Source organism: Thalassophryne amazonica, chromosome 12 (assembly GCF_902500255.1).
Source record: "Thalassophryne amazonica chromosome 12, fThaAma1.1, whole genome shotgun sequence".
Classification (NCBI taxonomy): Eukaryota; Metazoa; Chordata; class Actinopteri; order Batrachoidiformes; family Batrachoididae; genus Thalassophryne; species Thalassophryne amazonica.
Window position 1 is genome coordinate 45,769,527 of NC_047114.1, and position 18,950 is coordinate 45,788,476.

The 18,950-nt window shown below is 39.9% G+C and overlaps 1 protein-coding gene across 1 annotated transcript in view; it reads left to right on the top strand.

Annotated features, from left to right (window-relative positions):
• The window catches only part of gpr158b (G protein-coupled receptor 158b), a 246,658-nt gene that overhangs the window by 182,361 nt on the left and 45,347 nt on the right, over positions 1-18,950 (top strand). Inside the window, exons 4-6 of the mRNA XM_034182769.1 lie at positions 2,281-2,492; positions 5,314-5,382; positions 14,930-15,039. Coding sequence (XP_034038660.1) covers positions 2,281-2,492; positions 5,314-5,382; positions 14,930-15,039 — 391 coding nt within the window. The remainder of the gene's footprint in view (positions 1-2,280; positions 2,493-5,313; positions 5,383-14,929; positions 15,040-18,950) is intronic.

The window sequence follows — 18,950 nt, forward strand, 5'->3', positions numbered from 1 at the left end:
CTGTGGTCCGAGGGCATTTTTTTTTTTTTTTTGGACAGTTCCCTCGCCTGGCATAAATGTTTTATTATTGCTGTTAACAGCTCTCCCTGCATCCCACAATCAAGTTTTATGTCTCTTTTTTTTCAGGACAATCTGTGCTTTAAGAATATAGTGTAATATAGGTTTACAATCAAAAATAGGCAAGGAAAATATAAAGCGAAAAATAATTTTCCACACACATTTATTCAAAATGCACTGCAGCAAACTATAATAAACAACTGCTTTGACACTTTATAAAGGTAATTTGAGGTCTTGTGTGAAAGACTGTACAACAAAAAGGTTCAAACAATAAACACAAATGCACATTTTGAACAATATATACAAAATGGTCTATGTGTTTTTTGTCTTCATAGTAAAAGCAACAGAGTTATCCACTAACATTCACATGCAAACTAGTGGAGCTATCCTGATAGTTACACACTCTTTGTTTGAGCACGTGAGATTGTCATCAGAGGCTCTCCATCTGCTTTCATTGATTGCTGTGCATAATGGCGCAGGGTGCATTTGGAGCCCAATAGTATGTACTCATTGGAGCACCCAGGGGCCAACTAGTAACATATCACTCCTGAAAACGATCTTTGGCTTTTCACTTGAGGTGAATCTGCCCTACGATTAGATTTGTGACGGTCAACCAATTCCGATTGGACACTCACATTGCACACGTCATCACACAGCTTCTATGAGGTGTACAAAGATGGCCGATGGTTGGCTCGAAAGTCTGCAGAGTTAACTTTTCAGCAAAAAAAAAGCAAGTTTCTATCTCATATCATTAAGAAGTCATTTATAATTTAGTAAAGCTTGGTCTTAGCCATCGTATACGATGGCGTCAGGCCCAGAGCGTTAAAAGTGTGAGTGCGTCATTTTATTTAGTAAGTTTAATGTAAGTACTTAATATAATTGTAAATATGTTAAAAATACATGGATGACAAGAAAGTGAAAACACTTATGTTGTGTGGGCCGCTGAAGAGGAGGTACTGCTGGCCCACCACCACCAGAGGGCGCCCTGCCTGGAGTGCGGGCTCCAGGCACCAGAGGGCGCTGCCGCATCATGGGAGTAGCCTGGGTGACAGCTGTCACCCATCACCAGACACAGCTGTTCTACTCAGCACCGAGGTATATCAGGAGGACGGCGTCTCCACCTCAGTGCCGAGATATCGCCTAAGACCAAGGTAGTATTCTCTGCAGTTATACATTGCATCATCAGCTAAGACTGTTAAAACCTTTTTCAGGACTGGTGACTACTGACAACCTCATTCTTTGGATAAGTACTCACCTTCCTGCTACACTTTGCCAAGAGGTGGAGGCGGCTTCTCCCCTCTCTGTTACTGGGTGCGTTCATCCACTCCTGTGTGTTGTTGCTCTCTCCTGCCAGCAGTACCGGATCCGACGAGCGGAGGCAGTGGCCACCTGGGAATTCGGGACTTGGCGGTTCCAGTATTTCCAGGGTTCGGTGGCAGAGGAGATCTGGGTGGTTCCGGTTCGACTGAGACAGACGTCTCCTACCTTCGAGCCTGCCCACACGACACCAGCGGATTCGACCCCAAATTGTGTTTGTTGTATTACTCGTGCTTGTTTCAGTAGTAAATCTTGTTATTTACTCTCTCCATTGTCTGTTCATTGCGCCCCCTGTTGTGGGTCTGTGTTCCTACACTTTCACAACAACTTATTTACATTGTGGTCTATTTAAAAATTCAATGACAATTTAGAAGTAAAAATAAAATATAATAATAATAATAATAATAATAATGATATGTATATGATAACAACAACCTAATCAATTTATAAATACATTAAGACAGTAAACTAACATTAAAAAATTATGTAATTAACAGGAAAAATGGGTTTTTCTTCTAAAAACTGTTGCGGTATAAGATCTATCACAGTGATTTTTAGAAACACCATTTGCCACTGGATCACACACAGCACACACATTAATCAAAATGCAAACACGACTGATTGTCATGTTTCATCAAGTCATTTATTGACAGCGTTCTATAAATCCCATTTGTGTTGCATGCCTTTTTTCAAATGCTGCTATCATAGCAAATGTGCAGAGTGAAGTGATAAACAGTGTCACAATATTTTATCACTGGCTCCTTCGTGACACTCATATTTATATAAAGGCTGCGTTCCTTTCATTACCACCTCATGCAGTTGGGATTTATTATGTGAAATATTTCCTCTCTTCCACACACTCTTCCAAACTGCACTAGAACAGGCCCTATATGTCTATATCCTCAGGTAAAGAGCTCAACCTAAACAAAGAGGAGGCCCCCGAGGTGTCCAACAAATGCCTGCCATGCAGGCAGGGCTGTGTCTACTGCCAGGACGACACACCGTGTCTGGTCCAGGAAGATGGGATTTTGCGGTTTGCTGTGGTCTCCTTCCAGGGCCTCTGCATGGTGCTGGACATGGCCGCCATGGTAGCAGTCTACCACTTAAGGAGGAACAAGGTGAGGTGGGGGTAAATGTCACTGTGCATAGCAAATGTAACAGATATTCCTCAATTAGCAGAAATATTATAAATCACTTCATTGCACTATATATATATATATATATATATATATATATATATATATATATGTATGTAGTTTGCACCATTTTGATCTTCGCACTATGTAAACAACTGTATATAACTGTTCTGCCATATATATAATGAATGTTTATGAATTCAGTGTTACGAATATTTAATTCGGTGAAAGCTGGAACAAACTATTCAACTCGGCTTGGCCTCATTGAATGGTATGTTCCAGCTTTCACCGAATTAAATATTCGTTCCATTGAAAGAATGTAAAAACATTCATTATTTGTTTTATATAATGGCTAAAATAGATCCTTGTCATTTGATATTTTATGAATTTATAAACAACAGAAAAGGGACTTACATTTTGGTGTTCCACTACTGCTAAAGTCCAGATTGTGACGTGTAGCCCAGTGATGCAGTGCACTGACTTCGGACTTCCATAAAAACAAGAAAAAAATTGTGTAGTTCCTCAGTCCAACCAAAAATCATGTCAGCTTTTCAGCTTTTCATGCATCCAGACGGTTTACAGCGGAGTGGATTTTGGGTGTGTGTTGCAAGAACTAGCACCAACAGTTAGCTCAATTAAAACGTCTCACTTCTGTCATTGTCCCGTGTGCATGCTCACACAAAAGGGACATGCCTGTGGGTGCATGTACTACCAAAAAAAAGCACTGTGTATATCTTCAGTGCAGCAAAAAAAAAAAAAATCAGAGAAATTAGTCCAGATTTTCATTCTAACTGCCTGCTAGCAGCCTCCAGACGGCTTACAGTGCAGTGGATTTGTTTTATATATGCGTGTGCATGTGCACACGTGTGTGTGTGTGTGTGTGTGTGTGTGTGTGTGTGTGTGTGTGTGTGTGTGTGTGTGTGTGTGCGTGCATGCAGAGTGCAATGGTACTAAATGTATGGAACCAAATTTGCAGTCTAAATGGAACCAAATTGCACTCTAAATGCAATGCAGCACAAATGGGAAGAGTAATCCATGTCATGTGACATACAAAGCACCAATCAAATGACAGCCGTTATATTGTTTTGTGTCTTATGCTGCTAATTTGAGAATGAAGAGCTGCTAAACTGCCTTTCATTGTCTAATGACAATGACAGTAAAGATCTATCTATCTATCTATCTATCTATCTATCTATCTATCTATCTATCTATCTATCTATCTATCTATCTATCTATCTATCTATCTATCTATCTATCTATCTATCTATCTATCTATCTATCTATCTATCTATCTATCTATCTATCTATCTATGTTTGTTTGAATGGGTGAATGTGAGGCATCATTGTAAAGAGTTGAAGGGGTAGAAAATGGCTAACCTCTTACTAGGCACCAGAAAAGGTTAACTTTGATTAGGAAATAGCCTAGCTCAAATAATACATACCCTGGGGTATAGCCCAGTCTGGGCAGGGGGTATTACTTCAGCTGTTACACCAGACATTGGACCAATCATTTAGAAATGCATCATGTGTTCTTCCCTTCATGTAGGCAAGGAAGGAACCTAATACCCTACATGAAAATGTTTCCCGCAACTGACATTCTCCAATTGGGAATACAGCAATAATATACTGGATAGGCCATTAATCTGGTTTCCCCTTACCACTGTGGCAAGAGAAAATATTGGAGATTTTTAACTTTTAACAGGCACTCTCACGGCCAACACTGGCAGGATTCCCATCATCCTCTCATTAAAAACAGTAGAACATGTGCTTGACTGACTACCATATTCTAACGTGAATGCAAGAAGTACTTTTTTTTTGTTGTTATTGGTGTCATTTTTGCCCAATATAGAATTACTTGAATCAGCAATCCTGACCATTCATTGAGTGGTTAGGACACAGTGGGGTTCACACAAGTGGAATTCATACACCACTTTCCATAGTATTGTTTTACCTTTGTTGAAAACACTGGAGGGATCTCAGCAGAGCCTCAATAGCGTTGAGACTCAACATGTCTTACTAACTGGCATTTTCCATGCAAACCTTTATATGTCACTGGGTGATTACAAATTTCACTTTTAATTTGAATTAGTCGACTTGACATTCCTGATTGATTGATTATATTAGCAAATCCTGAGGCTTAATTAACATCTAGCACACATCTGTCTGAGTCCACCATTTGAAGCAACGCAGATTCACACCAGCTGATGCAAAATACAAGTATAATATAATACTCATATGTAATCAGCAAATCGAGTATGAAATGAAATTATTACTACACAAGATAAAGAAAATCAATCAGGCAAAGATGGAATGAATATTTCCTGTTTTCCTGCTAAAGACATTCTCTCTTTCTCTCTCTCTCACACACATGCAAGGCTGTTGAAGATCTGCAATATATTACAACAGGGGTGCTCAAGTTCGATCCTCAAGAGCTACCTTCCTGATACTCTTAGTTGTCTCCCTGCTCCAACACACCTGAATCCAATGAAAGGCTCATTAAAAGCCTGCTAAGGACTCTTTCATTGGAGACAACTAAGAGTATCAGGAAGGTAGCTCTCGAGGACCGAACTTGAGCACCCCTGTATTACAACATATTATGGGTACTGTATAAATTGCACTGGAGTTTAAGTCACAGGACCTCTCAAACTAGTGTAAAAAAAGCAATTTATACTCCAGAAAATACAGTAAGCTGCATTGTAACAATTCTGTCTCTGCTCATATTTTTGTACAAGGGAAAACATGGGTGTTTTTATCAGATACGAGTGAGTCCATCATTGTGTTGTTTCTCTCTCTTCATTAACAGAGCGTCCGCACATCTGGCCTCATGTTGCTGGAGGTCATCTTGTTTGGAGCTTTGCTTCTGTATTTTCCCGTAAGTGTCTCTTATAATCTAATGCATCACTCAGAACACACTTACATTACACGGTACTGCTTTAGTGCTTGCTTTCTTCAAATTTAAAAGGGTCATATTGTGCAAAATGGTCAGATGCTCTACACTTTTATATTTGTGTTATGTGTAAACTGTAACACTATCAAAACAGTTTCACTGTGATCAAGCTTTAACCAACAAACAGCTCGGCTGCTTTATTAACTGTTGGACAGAGGGAGCAGATTATCACATATGACGCAGCTGATATAGTTTATCTAAGTTAGAGACTGCACTCTTTTGTTTTTGCTCCACAGGCTGTGGCACACAGTCTGTGTATCAGTCTCCATATGAAATATTCAGACAATTCCAGATGATATTTGTATTTGAGGGACAGAGTAAAAAAATACATCAAAAATATCAAATTTCACATCACTTGGCAGCACGGTGTAGAGTGATTAGCACTGTTGCCTCACAGTAAGAAGGTCATGGGTTTGATTCCCACCTGTGACCTTTCTATGTGGAGTTTGCATGTTCTTGTTTGCATGTTCTGTTTGACTGTAGGTGTGCATGCAGGTGTGAATGTGTTTGTTTGTCTATATGTGGCCCTGCGACAGACTGGCGTCCTGTCCAGGTTGTACCCTGCCTCATCCTCTATGACTGCTGGAATAGGCTCCAGCCCCCACCACCATGACCTTAATTGGAGTAAGTGTGTATAGAACACGGATGGCTTTCACAACACTTATAGATAAATTAACGTCTTCTTCCTATGTGGTCATTCACTGTTTCTTGACAATATTGGATAAAGCTCATGAGTTACTTAGAAGAAATCCAACACTGGGATAGGCTTCAGCCCCACAGTGACCATAAAAGGCAGATTTTTTTCAAACTCTGCTGTGTTGTACTGTACATCCACTTGGCATCTGAACAACACAGAGGAAACAATTATTCATTCATTTATTCATTTTCTGTACCTGCTTACTCTAATCACAGGTCCTGGGGGATTGGTGCCGAGCCCCACAGTCAGAGGATGAAATTATGGATAGAAGAAAAAAAAAACCGTTGAGGCATTTTAATTTAAAATCCTTCAGGTCCACTTCATGCTCACTCACACTGCTCAGCTCACATGCCATGATGAAAAGTACTCAATAAAAAGTACTCACCCTCAGTGGGTGCATAGCATCTGTCAAATCTGCTTTCACGGATGAGTTTTTTTTTGTCTCTATTGTGATAAATTGTGTGTGTGACAAGTTTGCTGACTGTTGTTGTTGTTTGTGTGCTTCTGTCTACAACAACAGCCATACCAAAAAGTGAAGTGCTCTGATAATAAAAAAGTGGAGTGCAGCGATTTTTATTTAGGTGTCCACATACAGCTCCGTACTTCTCATTTAGAGCAACTGGAAAAATAGGCTGCCGCTCAGAAAAAAGCAATTATGGACACGGGGCCTTACTTTTTGCCAACGCCACTGCGAGCGTCATTTGGCAGCAGGCAAAAGAGCTGCATGCAGCTCCAGAACCATTGTAAATGATCATTTTTGCCCAGAACCATCGGTGAGGCATAGAGAGTTAACCACATTTTGGCCATGTGTCCTTTTTCTCTGAGAATGATCCAGCACACAGATGCTTCTGTGTTGATGACCACTTTGGCTAAAAAAGCCCAAAGTGATGCCCATGTTTTACCTGGCTGCTGCTGAAAGATGGTTACATTTGAGAGGTGGGGACAGACCGGCTGTCTACCTCAGTAGACTCCGTAGTGTAGTGGATGCTGTGATGTGCGATATTGGTGCATGCTTTCAAAACTGTCTTGATCCTATGCTAATTAGTATGAAAAGTGTTTGATGTTCACATCAAACTTCTTCTACTGCATTTTGTGGTGCTGTATAGTGCACTGCCCTCAGTGGCGACTTACTGGAACTGTAATGGCGAGTCGTGCAGCCATCTCTGAATGTTTGTTGAGGCAATGCTGATGTACAGCAGCACAGACGAAAACCCCGGCCTGAAGGGACTCCTCAGAAGGACATGGATGGAAGACACCTGTTGACCCATATTAACTTGCTGAAAAAGATGTTACAGCATGATAAAAGAACATTTTTTGTGTATTTGCTTCTAGCTAATTCTCTTCTTAAATTCACACAATTTTTACCCGAGGCCATCAAACATGGCCATGGGGTATTGCAAAGACTTTGCGTCTGTTCGTCCATGCGTGCATCCGTCTGTCTGTCTGTCTGTAGCATATAAGTCATTGAAATTCACAGGGAACATTCTTGGGACACAGACCTTGGACAAGTCCAAAGATGGCAAACCTTGACCTATTTCAAGAGGTTAAAATGTCACATTCTGTTTCATATTTGTATGCTATGAATCATGCAAATCCATTTTTTTTTTTTTTATTTGAGGGGCAGGAGTGACAGCCAGTCATAGTAGAGCAGCACCGTCACATCAGTGGCTAGTCTCTCTGGTGCTGCCAAACCGCTTTGTTTATGTATAAATATAACGTGTCTCATATATTATGTAAAAACTAGCAAGAAATAAACACATCTAAAACTGCAAACGCTGTTTTTGTAACCTGATAACACCTCTGGAGTGATTTAGAAGACATTTCGCGGATGTTAGTGTGCACACTAACTTCTGCTAACTCAAAGCTAACTTCCGCTCTTGTCAAATATGTGAAAATATAACAAGTTTCTCATATATTATGTAAAAACTAGCAATAAATAAACATTTCTAAAAGCAAAAACTCTGTTTTTGGAACCTGATAACACCTATGGAGTGATTTACAAGACATCTTGTGGACGTCAGCGTGTACGCTAACTCAAAGCTAACTTTCTCGCTGGTCAAACGCTCATGTATGCGCGCTCACATGCCCTCCTGCAGACGCCATTAAAACATAAATAACACATTGTTTATGATTGATTGATTGCTTAACTGAATGATTGTGATTGTGTTTATTCTGGAACATCAATATAAACATGCAGAGGTGAATATAACAATGATATACAGATAGCACAATAAAGAATAAATGCTTATTTCCATTGTGGTCCCTGTGAAATTATCACATGATAAAATAAAGGGGCTTGATTGAACATGTACAAACTACATAAGACAATAGGATTTTACTAACTAATGCAAATAATAAATGTTTATATATATATATATATATATATATTAGGGCTGGGCAACATTAACGCGCTAACGTTGCGTTAATTATTGAGGTCATTATCGCCGACAATTTTGTTCCTCCCCTTAACGCTGCGGTTTTTTTGTTTGTTTTGTTTTTTTAGCCTTTTATGACTGTTGCTCGTTGCCTTTTATTTTGAAAGCGTCAGTCGGGGGCGAGCTTATGCTGCTGCTTCCTGCTGATAGCTGAGTTCACACAGAAAACGACACGAGGATCGAGAAAAGTACAGGCTATACAATGCACAACAAAACAAAATGCAGAAAGACGCGGAACTTTTGAATGGACATTTTCGGCACAAGGTTCTACAGGATCAGGCCCGGATCCAGGTCGGTTTGGACCGATGTAGCTGCATCGGTCAATTTTTTTTTACGCATCGTTCGTCATCGGTAAAAAAAAAAAAAAAAATCTTGAATAATCTTGAATAGCCGAACGTGTCCCCGCGGTGAACACAGCTTTTCGGTGGACCTATAGTCCGTAAATTATACGGATTTTTCCGAGTTTCAGAGTCATACGGACATACAAATAAAGTCGGATATTCAGGGTTTGGTCTGTAATAAACCATTTCTGCAGCGCGGCTCCACTTTGAAACCATGAACGATTGAAGCAATGCTTCGATCCAGTAGCTCGTTGGTTCTTTGCTTCACTGCTCTTCAGAAACGGCAAGCCGCTTCTTAACCCCTCGCAAAGCCATTAAAATATCGTCAGTCACTTTTGTGTGGATTAAAGTCACTAACTGGGACTCTTGTCTTGTTGCTGTCAAGAAACGAGAATCGTCCTCCGTTCTGTTCACACAGCTCGAAACGCTGCACGGCTGAGACAGTGTCCAGTCGGAATTAATAACTTCAAAATGAATCGCCGCTTTAAATAAAATGACACCTCTTTCCAAATGTAATACAGACAAGAAACTACAATCGACTAAAACGTTTTTTTCCTCCCAAAATGAAATGTGCTGTATTTTCTTTTCAAATTACATCCTGAAGTGAAGCACAGCAGCTGTAAGAGCTCAGCTCAGATATATGGAAACACATTCATGCCAATGTCTGAAAGGAAATGCTTTTGACAAAAACTACAGATTTTGTTTATTCCTATTTATGTCCAGAGATCAAGGATTCAGCATGTAGAGATTATTATGTACAAAGTTTAAGGATCCAGTGACCAAATTCATATTTATGTACTTTAAGACTCAATAAAATGTTCAGTTCAATTTAATCGGCTTATAAAGTGCCAAATCACAACAAAATCTAAATATACTAAAACAAATACATCACAATTGTACACATATCAAATTGTGGTATGTGTACAACTGTGATGTATTTGTTTTATTACATTTAGTCATGGACATGAATATTGTTATTTTGATATGAAACAGGATAACAAATGACCTGCCAGTATATATATATATATATATACTGGCAGGCCATATATATATATATATATATAGTGCACTGGAATACCAATTAAGCAATTGCAAATTATAAATTTTATTAATTTATATAGCGCCAAATCACAATAAGGCTCCCTCAAGGCGCTTCACACAAATAAGGTCTAACCTAACTACCCCTAGTGCAAGCACAAAGGTGACAGTGGTAAGGAAAAACCTCAAGTAGACCCGACTCAAAGGGGTGACCCTCTGCTTGTGCCATGCTACCAACACTGTTGACAGTACAAATATACAGGATAGTACCATACTATGCCAGTATGCTAGCATACGAAAGGGAAAATAAGTGCTGAATCTGAATAAGAATCTGACTGTTTTATTGACGCAGGGAAATCATTCCAAAAAGCAGGTGCATGAAAAGAGAAAGCTCTGTGACCCAAAGGCTATGTGACTCACACACTTTTTACTCACCCTAGAGACACAAAGTAGTCCTGCGATCTGAGAACACAGAGCTTGGGCTGGTACGTAGGGTTTAATTAGGTCAGCTAAATAGAGAGGTGCTAGTCTGTAAATAATTTTATAGGTTAAGAGCAGAACCTTAAAATCTGATCTCACAGGGACAGGAAGCCAGTGAAGAGATGCCAAAATGACTATAATGTGGTCAAACATTCTGCTTCCTGTCAAAAGTCTGGCAGCAGCATTTTGAACCAATTGGAGACCCCTAATGCTGGACTGCGGTAAACCAGAAAATTGAACATTGCAGTAGTCCAATCTAGAAGAAACAATTGCATGAATCAGGGTCTCAGCATCAGCCATAGACAGGATGGGACTAAATTTCGCTATATTTCACAGGTGGAAGAAAGCATTCCTGGTAATATCTCTAATGTGGAGGTCAAAGGACAACAAAGGATCAAAAAATTACCCCAAGGTTCCTCACTTTGTCAGTGTGATGTATGTCACATGAGCCTAGGTAATCGTTAGCTGGTCAAATTGATGCTGATGTCTCACTGGACCAAGAACCATCATTTCAGTCTTGTCAGAGTTTAAAAGTAGGAAGTTTCTAGACATCCAACTTCTCACTGCTGCAAGGCAATCTTCTAAGGATTTTATTTGAACAAGATTACCAGCAGTTATCGGCATGTATAACTGAGTATCATCAGCATAGTAATAAAAGGTAAACTCAAAACGCCACAATATGTGGCCAAGGGTTGCTATATAAAGGGAGAAAAGCAGGGGGCCTAAGAAGGACCCCTGTGGAACCCCAAATTTCATGTCACTAAGGTTAGAGGTAGTGTTATTGTACAAAACACAGTGACAACGACTGGTCAGGTATGATGTCAACCATGCAAGGGCACTAACGGCACCAGAACCGTAGTGGTGTCCAAATCCTTTGCAAGCAGAACATCAATTACCACTTTAGTGAGAGCCGTCTCTGTGGAATGATATTTTCTAAAAGCAGACTGCAGTGGCTCAGAAAGATTTTTCTCAGTAAGGTGGTCCAAGAGCTGCTGTGAAACCACCTTTTCCAGAATTTTAGAGAAAAATGACAGATTAGGCCTATATATCGTTAAGGCCTATATAAAGAAGACAATGCTCATACGGCTGAGGGTATTTTAGTATTACATTATAATTTTTTTAATCATTATTGTTCTGTCACAAAATCAACGATGTGCCTTTTTATCCTGGAGTGGCACCTTCCTTCTGACATGCACATTAAATGGGTAAAAGTCACATTTGCTCCCGTCTGCGTACCTCAGTGTGTCTTCATTATTACATATCTTTGTCTCATCTCAGTGTGTGTGTGTGTGTGTGAGTAGGTCCATGTGGGTGGTGTCAGTGCATATTTACACTTTTGCCCATAGAGATACCTGGTGTGCAGCGTCATAAACCCATCTTTAGCAGTGAAACAGATGGAAGAAACCCAAGCTCCATGTAACATAGATATCTGATGTAACTGGGGATTTTGCTCCTTTCAAATACTTGCTTCTCCTGCCAACAGTGAGGTGCCGCTCTCTTCCAACACAAAGCGGTAGCCTGAAGAGTAGATCTTTGCCATTTCAAAGGAAAAAATAAGAAGAATGAACTTCACAGTGCTCGGCTGCCTTTGGGGATTATGTTTTTTATTCATGTGCTAAAGTTACTGAAGTGTTACCACTGCACACGTATTTGCATTACAGTAGAGATCTGTTGAAGCAAAGACTTGCATGTTTTGGAGAAATGCCCTGATGGACCCAAATCTTATAGAAAGTGCTTGAATAATGTGTTTGGGACCCTCTTGAGTTCTTGTATTATTGTACTGTGTATCTCGTACCAAATTATTTCCAATGATTAAAAGTGTAGTCACTTTCAATTTTTTATGATTTAGGTCATTCAGGTACATTATAGATTTGAAGAAAAGTTCATATTTTCTGATTGTCGACAAAACACAATGACGAAATGACAGCGTTTCCACTGACTGAAGGAATAGCACTGCTTTGTCTTCATGATAACTATAATTCCAATAGTCAAGGTGACAGACGTTTAAGTGTTCTATTCAACTTGGCGAATGTTCCATTCAAAGAGGCAAAGCCAATTGGACATCTCATGAAATATTTGTACCATTGAACTCATAAACATTCATTATTTGTATAAGGAACACTCATTTCTGTGAATAAATGCCCCCAAATCCTGCACACTGTAGCTTTAATGTGAGATACGTATAAAAGTAGAGGTGATCAGGTGGGAGCGCATTCATCATCACAGCGCCATATATTTCTGCTGCAATCCTCATAATGAATTTTTGCATCCATATAGTTCATCCATTCACCTCAAGGATAACTGAGCTCCAAAAATATCCCATTACATGCTCACACGCACTTCAACGCACTCCCGTCTCCTACTCCCTGTGCTCCTGCATTTTCTGCATTTCTTAGCACATCGCTCTCTACCCTTTCTGTTTGACTCCACTTTTTCTTTCCCTCCTTATTCCCTCACGTTCTCCTTTTAATTCTCTCTCTCTCTCTCTCTCACCTTTGTGTCTGCCTTCTCTCCTGCAGTCTTACTTTCTGTTGCCACATCTATTTTCTTCTGGTTTTTTTCTTGCTGCCACCACGAGCCTCCTCAGCTAAGCGTGGTGCATCTACTTTGCTCTGGTGCTCAGTGCATTTTTAAACAGTCCATCAAGTTCTAGCACAACTTGTTTTAAAAATACATCTGCTGATTAATTGATGGAGAGAGGATTTGGAGGTTGGATGAAAACCAGGAAGACCATCTTCTTGCGTTGGATTAAAAATATGGACAATATTTTTTATTTTATGTTTGCAGCCACCACCGAGTGTTGTAGTGCATGCTGGTATCGCTGCAGAAAGGGGTCTTATGTTATTGCGATTTGTTTGCATTGGTGCATTTGTGCATATGTATGTGCAAGTAAAAAGAAAAAGCATGGCCTACTTTTAGCCCTCCCCCCCATTTTTTTTTTTTTTTTTTTTGGTGTGGTGGTTTATTGTTTGTGGTCTGTCGTGCAGAGAGCAGAGCTGGAAGGCTGCACGTTTGTTTAGGAGGTGCGACTCGGAGGTGCCTCGACTAATCCTGACCGCAGGTTAGCATCAGAGAAAGATGAAGAGGGAAAGGAAGAAAGTGAGGGCTCAAGTTCTTCGTGTCCCTTTTGGCGAACTCTACTTTAGATTGCACAATTTTAATTTATTTTCATTTATATAGTGCCAAATCACAACAGAGTTGCCTCAAAGCGCTTCACACAGGTAAGGTCTAACCTTACCAACCCCCAGAGCAACAGTGGTAAGGAAAAACTCCCTCTGAGGAAGAAACCTCAAGCAGACCAGACTCAAAGGGGTGACCCTCTGCTATGGCCATGCTACAAACATAAATTACAGAACAATTCACGGACGAATATACAAGAATTGCTATTGGCGCACAGGACAGGAGGATAGCCAACACAAATACAACTCCCATCTCTGGATGGAGCTGCACCTTAAACAGAGAGAAAAAAACAGAATCAGGCATCAGAAAGACAAAAAAAATACTGTATAATTTGCCAGCATTAAACAACAAGAAAAACAGAGAAATACTAAGGTGATCACCGGCCACTAGCCCTAAACTTCATTAAAAGACCCACAATTTAGGGTTGCACATGTTTTTTTTTGTTTGTTTGTTTTTTGACAGTAATGCCTTTCTCTGAACTTAATCTACCTTGAAGCTGTGACTAGCAAAAGTTGTTGTATGCAAAGTCTCTCCCATGGTAGCCACTGGAGCTTAGAACTCCTTGTTTCTCTCAGTAGTGTCTTAGTTTCTTTCATGCACAGTCAGTTTTTGAGGATGGGCTGTTCAAGTTGATCAAGCTGAGCTGTACTTCTTAATGATTAATTTAAGCAAACTCCAAGGGATATGTAGCAATTCTTGTCAGTGCAGCACCTATAATCTGCTGACTTTGCTGACATTCACCCCGTCTGGCTATGTGTGAAACATAGGTTTGATTTTGAGGTTCTATATGCTAAAACTCTCCATATTATTCCTGATTCCTCTTTGACCCATTACAGTACAGGAAGCACTGTTAGGATGCCTTCCAGTGATGGGCAAGCAGTGGTGGGCACAGATAACCAAAAAATTTAATCATACACTACACAGAGATGTTTAACAAAACATACTTCTGTACTGAAAGTTTGATGTTTCTGGTTTTTGGCGTAATATTTAAATATCTAAATGGAAATGTGGACGAACCCTTGATGCACTTAAATCGAACACGTTCTAACAGCTGCCGTGTCAACAACCGTGCAGCAAAAACGACTCAGAGAACGAGCCAACGAGCTGTGGAGGCGTGAGCGATGTGCAACGCCAAATCTGCCTCCAGCTCTGACTTTAACGTGCTGGAAGCTCACCTTATTGTTATTTCTGATTCCTTCTGTGTTTGTGGGAATATGCCAGGCCTACGACAGGCATGGAAGAGTGTGATTCACTGCTTGACAGAAAATATTTGGGTACTAACTGTGCTGCTCCTCCTGCAGGTGATGATCCTGTATTTCCCTCCCAGTGTGTTTTGCTGTATCCTTCTGAGGTGGGTTCGCCTGTTGGGTTTCACCATCATGTATGGCACCGTCATCCTCAAGCTGTACAGGTAATGTAAACAAGGTGCTTCAACCACTCAGTTAAACTAATATTTTAAATAATTATGCAATTTCTCATTTACTTTTTGTTTTGCTCTGTTCATTGCAGTGCAGTATACGGTGCATCCAGAAAGTATTCACAATGGAGTAAATTCATTTTTTTCCATAATGCCCCATAATGACAACATGAAAAAAGTTTTTTTGTTTTTTTTTTTGTTTTTTTTAGTTTTTACAAATTTATTAAAAATAAAAAACTTAACAATCACATTTATATAAGTATTCACACCATTTGCTCAATACTTTGTTGATGCACCTTTGCCAGCAATTACAGCCTCAAGTCTTCTTGAATATGATGCCACAAGCTTGGTGCACCTATCTTTGGTCAGTTTTGGCCATTCCTCTTTGTAGCACCTCTCAAGCTCCATCAAGTTGGATGGGGAGCACCAACGCAGAGCCATTTTAAGATCTCTACTTCTACTTTTAACGATTTTCAGGTCTGGGATTTGGCTGGGCCACTCAAGGACATTCACAGAGTTGTCCTGAAGCCACTCCTTTGATATCTTGGCTGTGTGTTTAGGGTCATTGTCCTGCTGAAAGATGACCCGTCGCCCTAGTCTGAGGTCAAGAGCACTCTGGAGCAGATTTTCATCAAGGATGTCTCTGTACATTGCTGCATTCATCTTTCCCTCAATCCTGAAGGTTGTGTTTCTGGAAAATTCTCCTCTCTCCACAGAGGAATGCTGGAGCTCTGACAGAGTGACTATCGATTTCTTGTTCACCTTCCTGACTAATGGGCCTTTCACACTGAACACGTCGGAAGCATCAAATGTGTCAAAAATCAGTCTAAAAAGCATTATTTTCAATGAGACATGTTGCTTTTTAGATGCGTCAGAAGCGTTGTCAAAAGCCGAACTAAACCGACGCTTCTGACAGGAGCGCACATTGCCGCTTGTCGGCAGGCTGACGCAGTCAGAGTTCAACCCAATCCAACTTTCGACACTCTGAGCTGTGACGTACCTTCGCACTGTCCAATGGGAACAATGCATCGGGCCAAAACACGGAAGACTAGTGGCAGAAACCACTGATCTGTACAAAACAGAAACATTGTCACAGGACTGCTGTTTTCTAAAGAAAAATCCTTGGAAATGTTTTTTTTGTTGTTGTTGTTGTTTGTTACCTCAAAATTTCTGATTACTGTTTTAAAAAAAAGTTTATAACACTTGTAATTAAAATAGCTAAATAAATCAATAAATGATTCTTTAGAAACCTTTCATCTGTAAATTAAAACCACCTGTTATTTCAGATTAGATAATTTCTTGTTTAACATAAGGAACCTTGGACATTAATTTTTAGACAAAATAACATGGAAATTTGTATATTTTTAAGTCTGGTAGATTATTTATATCTCATTTCAACCAGAAAAAAACACTGTAAGTAAATACAAATGTTTATTATAAATGCAACAGGAAATAATTTAACAATGACTGCAGTGTGATTGTAAAGTAGGATTTCTGTAACATAAACCTCATGATGATTTTTTATAATCATTTCAACTTGTAATTTCGTCAAAATATGTAATTGCCTTTAATGTTGTTATCAGGACAGAGTCATTTCTAAAATATGAATTTGAGCACAATAGGTGGAGAGCTTCTACTTGTGCAAATGTCTTTTGACTTTGATTTCGTGGACATTTTTAATGATCCGTTCATTTATTGTTAAAATATAAAATGAAACAGCTTTTTTAAAAATAATAAAATAGTTGCTGTTGAAAGAGCCTTTTATTTAGAAGCAGGTGATGTTCTGCTGGATTCTTGGGACCAAATGAAGGTCTCTTCTGCAGCTTTGAACTCTGGTGGTTTTTCTGAAAGACACTTTTGTCCTCTTTTGAAGAGCAGAGATGTTTTCTTTCGACTGGACATCGTGATGTTCAGCTCATCAATGGAAGTTTGGTTGTCTGCACAGCAAATGTTCCTAATTGGGACAAATAAAAATATTTCTTTAAATATAAAGAAACCCTAAACAGTTTATATATAAAAAAAGAACGAAAAAAAAAACGATGGAAAAAAAAAGTTAGTTAAAGTTGAGCTTTTGTGGTCTCTGAAAGAAGCTGTGGCTTTATTTGGTAAAAATAAGAAAGACATTTACAAATTAAAGCGTTCACTCAGATCAACTGTGCTAAAAGGCTAAGCTAACGTTAGCCGATCATTAAACCTTCACAGCAGTTCAGTAAATGTCATGTTTTATTTTTATATTATTCTCACCTCGATAAAGCTGCAGAACTAAACTCCGTTGGGCAAACTGGGACTTTGCATATATCCAAAAAGTGGGAGATTTCGGACTGAGTGGGTTTGCTCCATCACCCCGGCTGCCTGCCTCGCTCTGCCCAGTGATGATGCCTGAAGGCCGGCTTCTCTGTGCAGGTCGGCCCGCTGTCGCGGTTCGATCGATATCCCACCAAGTCGTCAGTCCTCCCTCGGTCAGCGTCACTCGGAAAAGTAGCTGAAAAAAAGCTTGTCCCAGCAGGGTGATGGGAGAATCGTTCTACTGCTGTTTTTTAAAGCTTTTTTGTGGTTCAGGCGACGCAAATTCAGGATGGTGATCGCTGAACTTTTTTCAGATTGTGGAAACAGCCAGAGTGTGACGTAGCAATCTCCGCCCCCTTGACACTTCCGATGCGAAGCGTCTGATGTCACACGTCAGACGCGTTGGACGCATCCGACGGATTGGAAGGCGTTGACGGACTGGCCTGACATGTTCAATGTGAAAGACCCATTAGGCCCTTATCCCCCGATCGCTCATGTTAGACAGGCGGCCAGCTCTAGGAAGAGTCCTGGTGGATCCAAATGGCTTCCATTTTGGGATGATGGCTGCCACTGTGCTCACTGGGACCTTCAAAGCAGCAGAAATGTTCCCCAGATTTGCACCTCGAGACAATACTGTCTCAGAGGTCTTCATGCTTGGTTTGTGCTCTGACATGCACCGTCATTCATGGGACCTTATATGTAGACAGGTGTGTGCCTTTCCAAATCAATTCCAAGCAACTGAATTTAGCCTAGGTGAACTCCAATTAAGCTGTAGAAACACCTCAAGGATGATCAGTGGAAACAGGATGAACCTGAGCTCAATTTTGAGCTTCATGGTAAAGGCTGTGAATACTTACGTACACATCATTTCTTGGTATTTTATTTTTTATTTTTTTATAAATTTGCAAAAATCTAAAAAAAATAAGCTTTTTTCCACATTGTCATTATGTAATATTTTGTGTAGAATTTTGAGGAAAAAAAATTAATTCATTTTGGAATAAGGTTGTAACATAAAATGTGGAAAAAGTGGAGCCCTGTGAATACTTAAATGATGTCGTAAATGATTGTTTTACATCAGTTCAGGCAGAGCACTAAAGTCAGTGCTTTTTTGGCTGACCTGCATCAGCTACTTCATTTAACTTTTACAATGTTGTTGTTTATCTTTCGGCTACCCTCAGTTGTTCAGGGTCACCACAGTGGATCCAATATAGATATGCATTGGGATTTAGCATAAGTCTTATGCCAGATTCCCTTCCTGACTCCATTTCTATAAAAGCAAACACACACAACCCCTGTTCTTCCCAAGTGGTCGCCCAGTCAAGTACTAATCAGGATCTAATCTGCTTCACTTCTGAGATCTGATGGGATCAGGTGTACACAAAGCAGAAATCTATGCCTCTTTGCATTAATTAGAGCAATAATTTGTCTGGGCAACTTGGCATATTTATTATAAACCACACATTCATGTCATTCACTATCAACTTTAAGTGACAGCATCCCTGGACAGGACAGTAGTCCATCGCAGGTTATTTCATTGGTCCAGGCCCTTCCCCATTTGGGTGGACTAGAACATTGCAAATGCACTGTTTGAAAAAGATCACAGACAAGTAGCCTGAAGC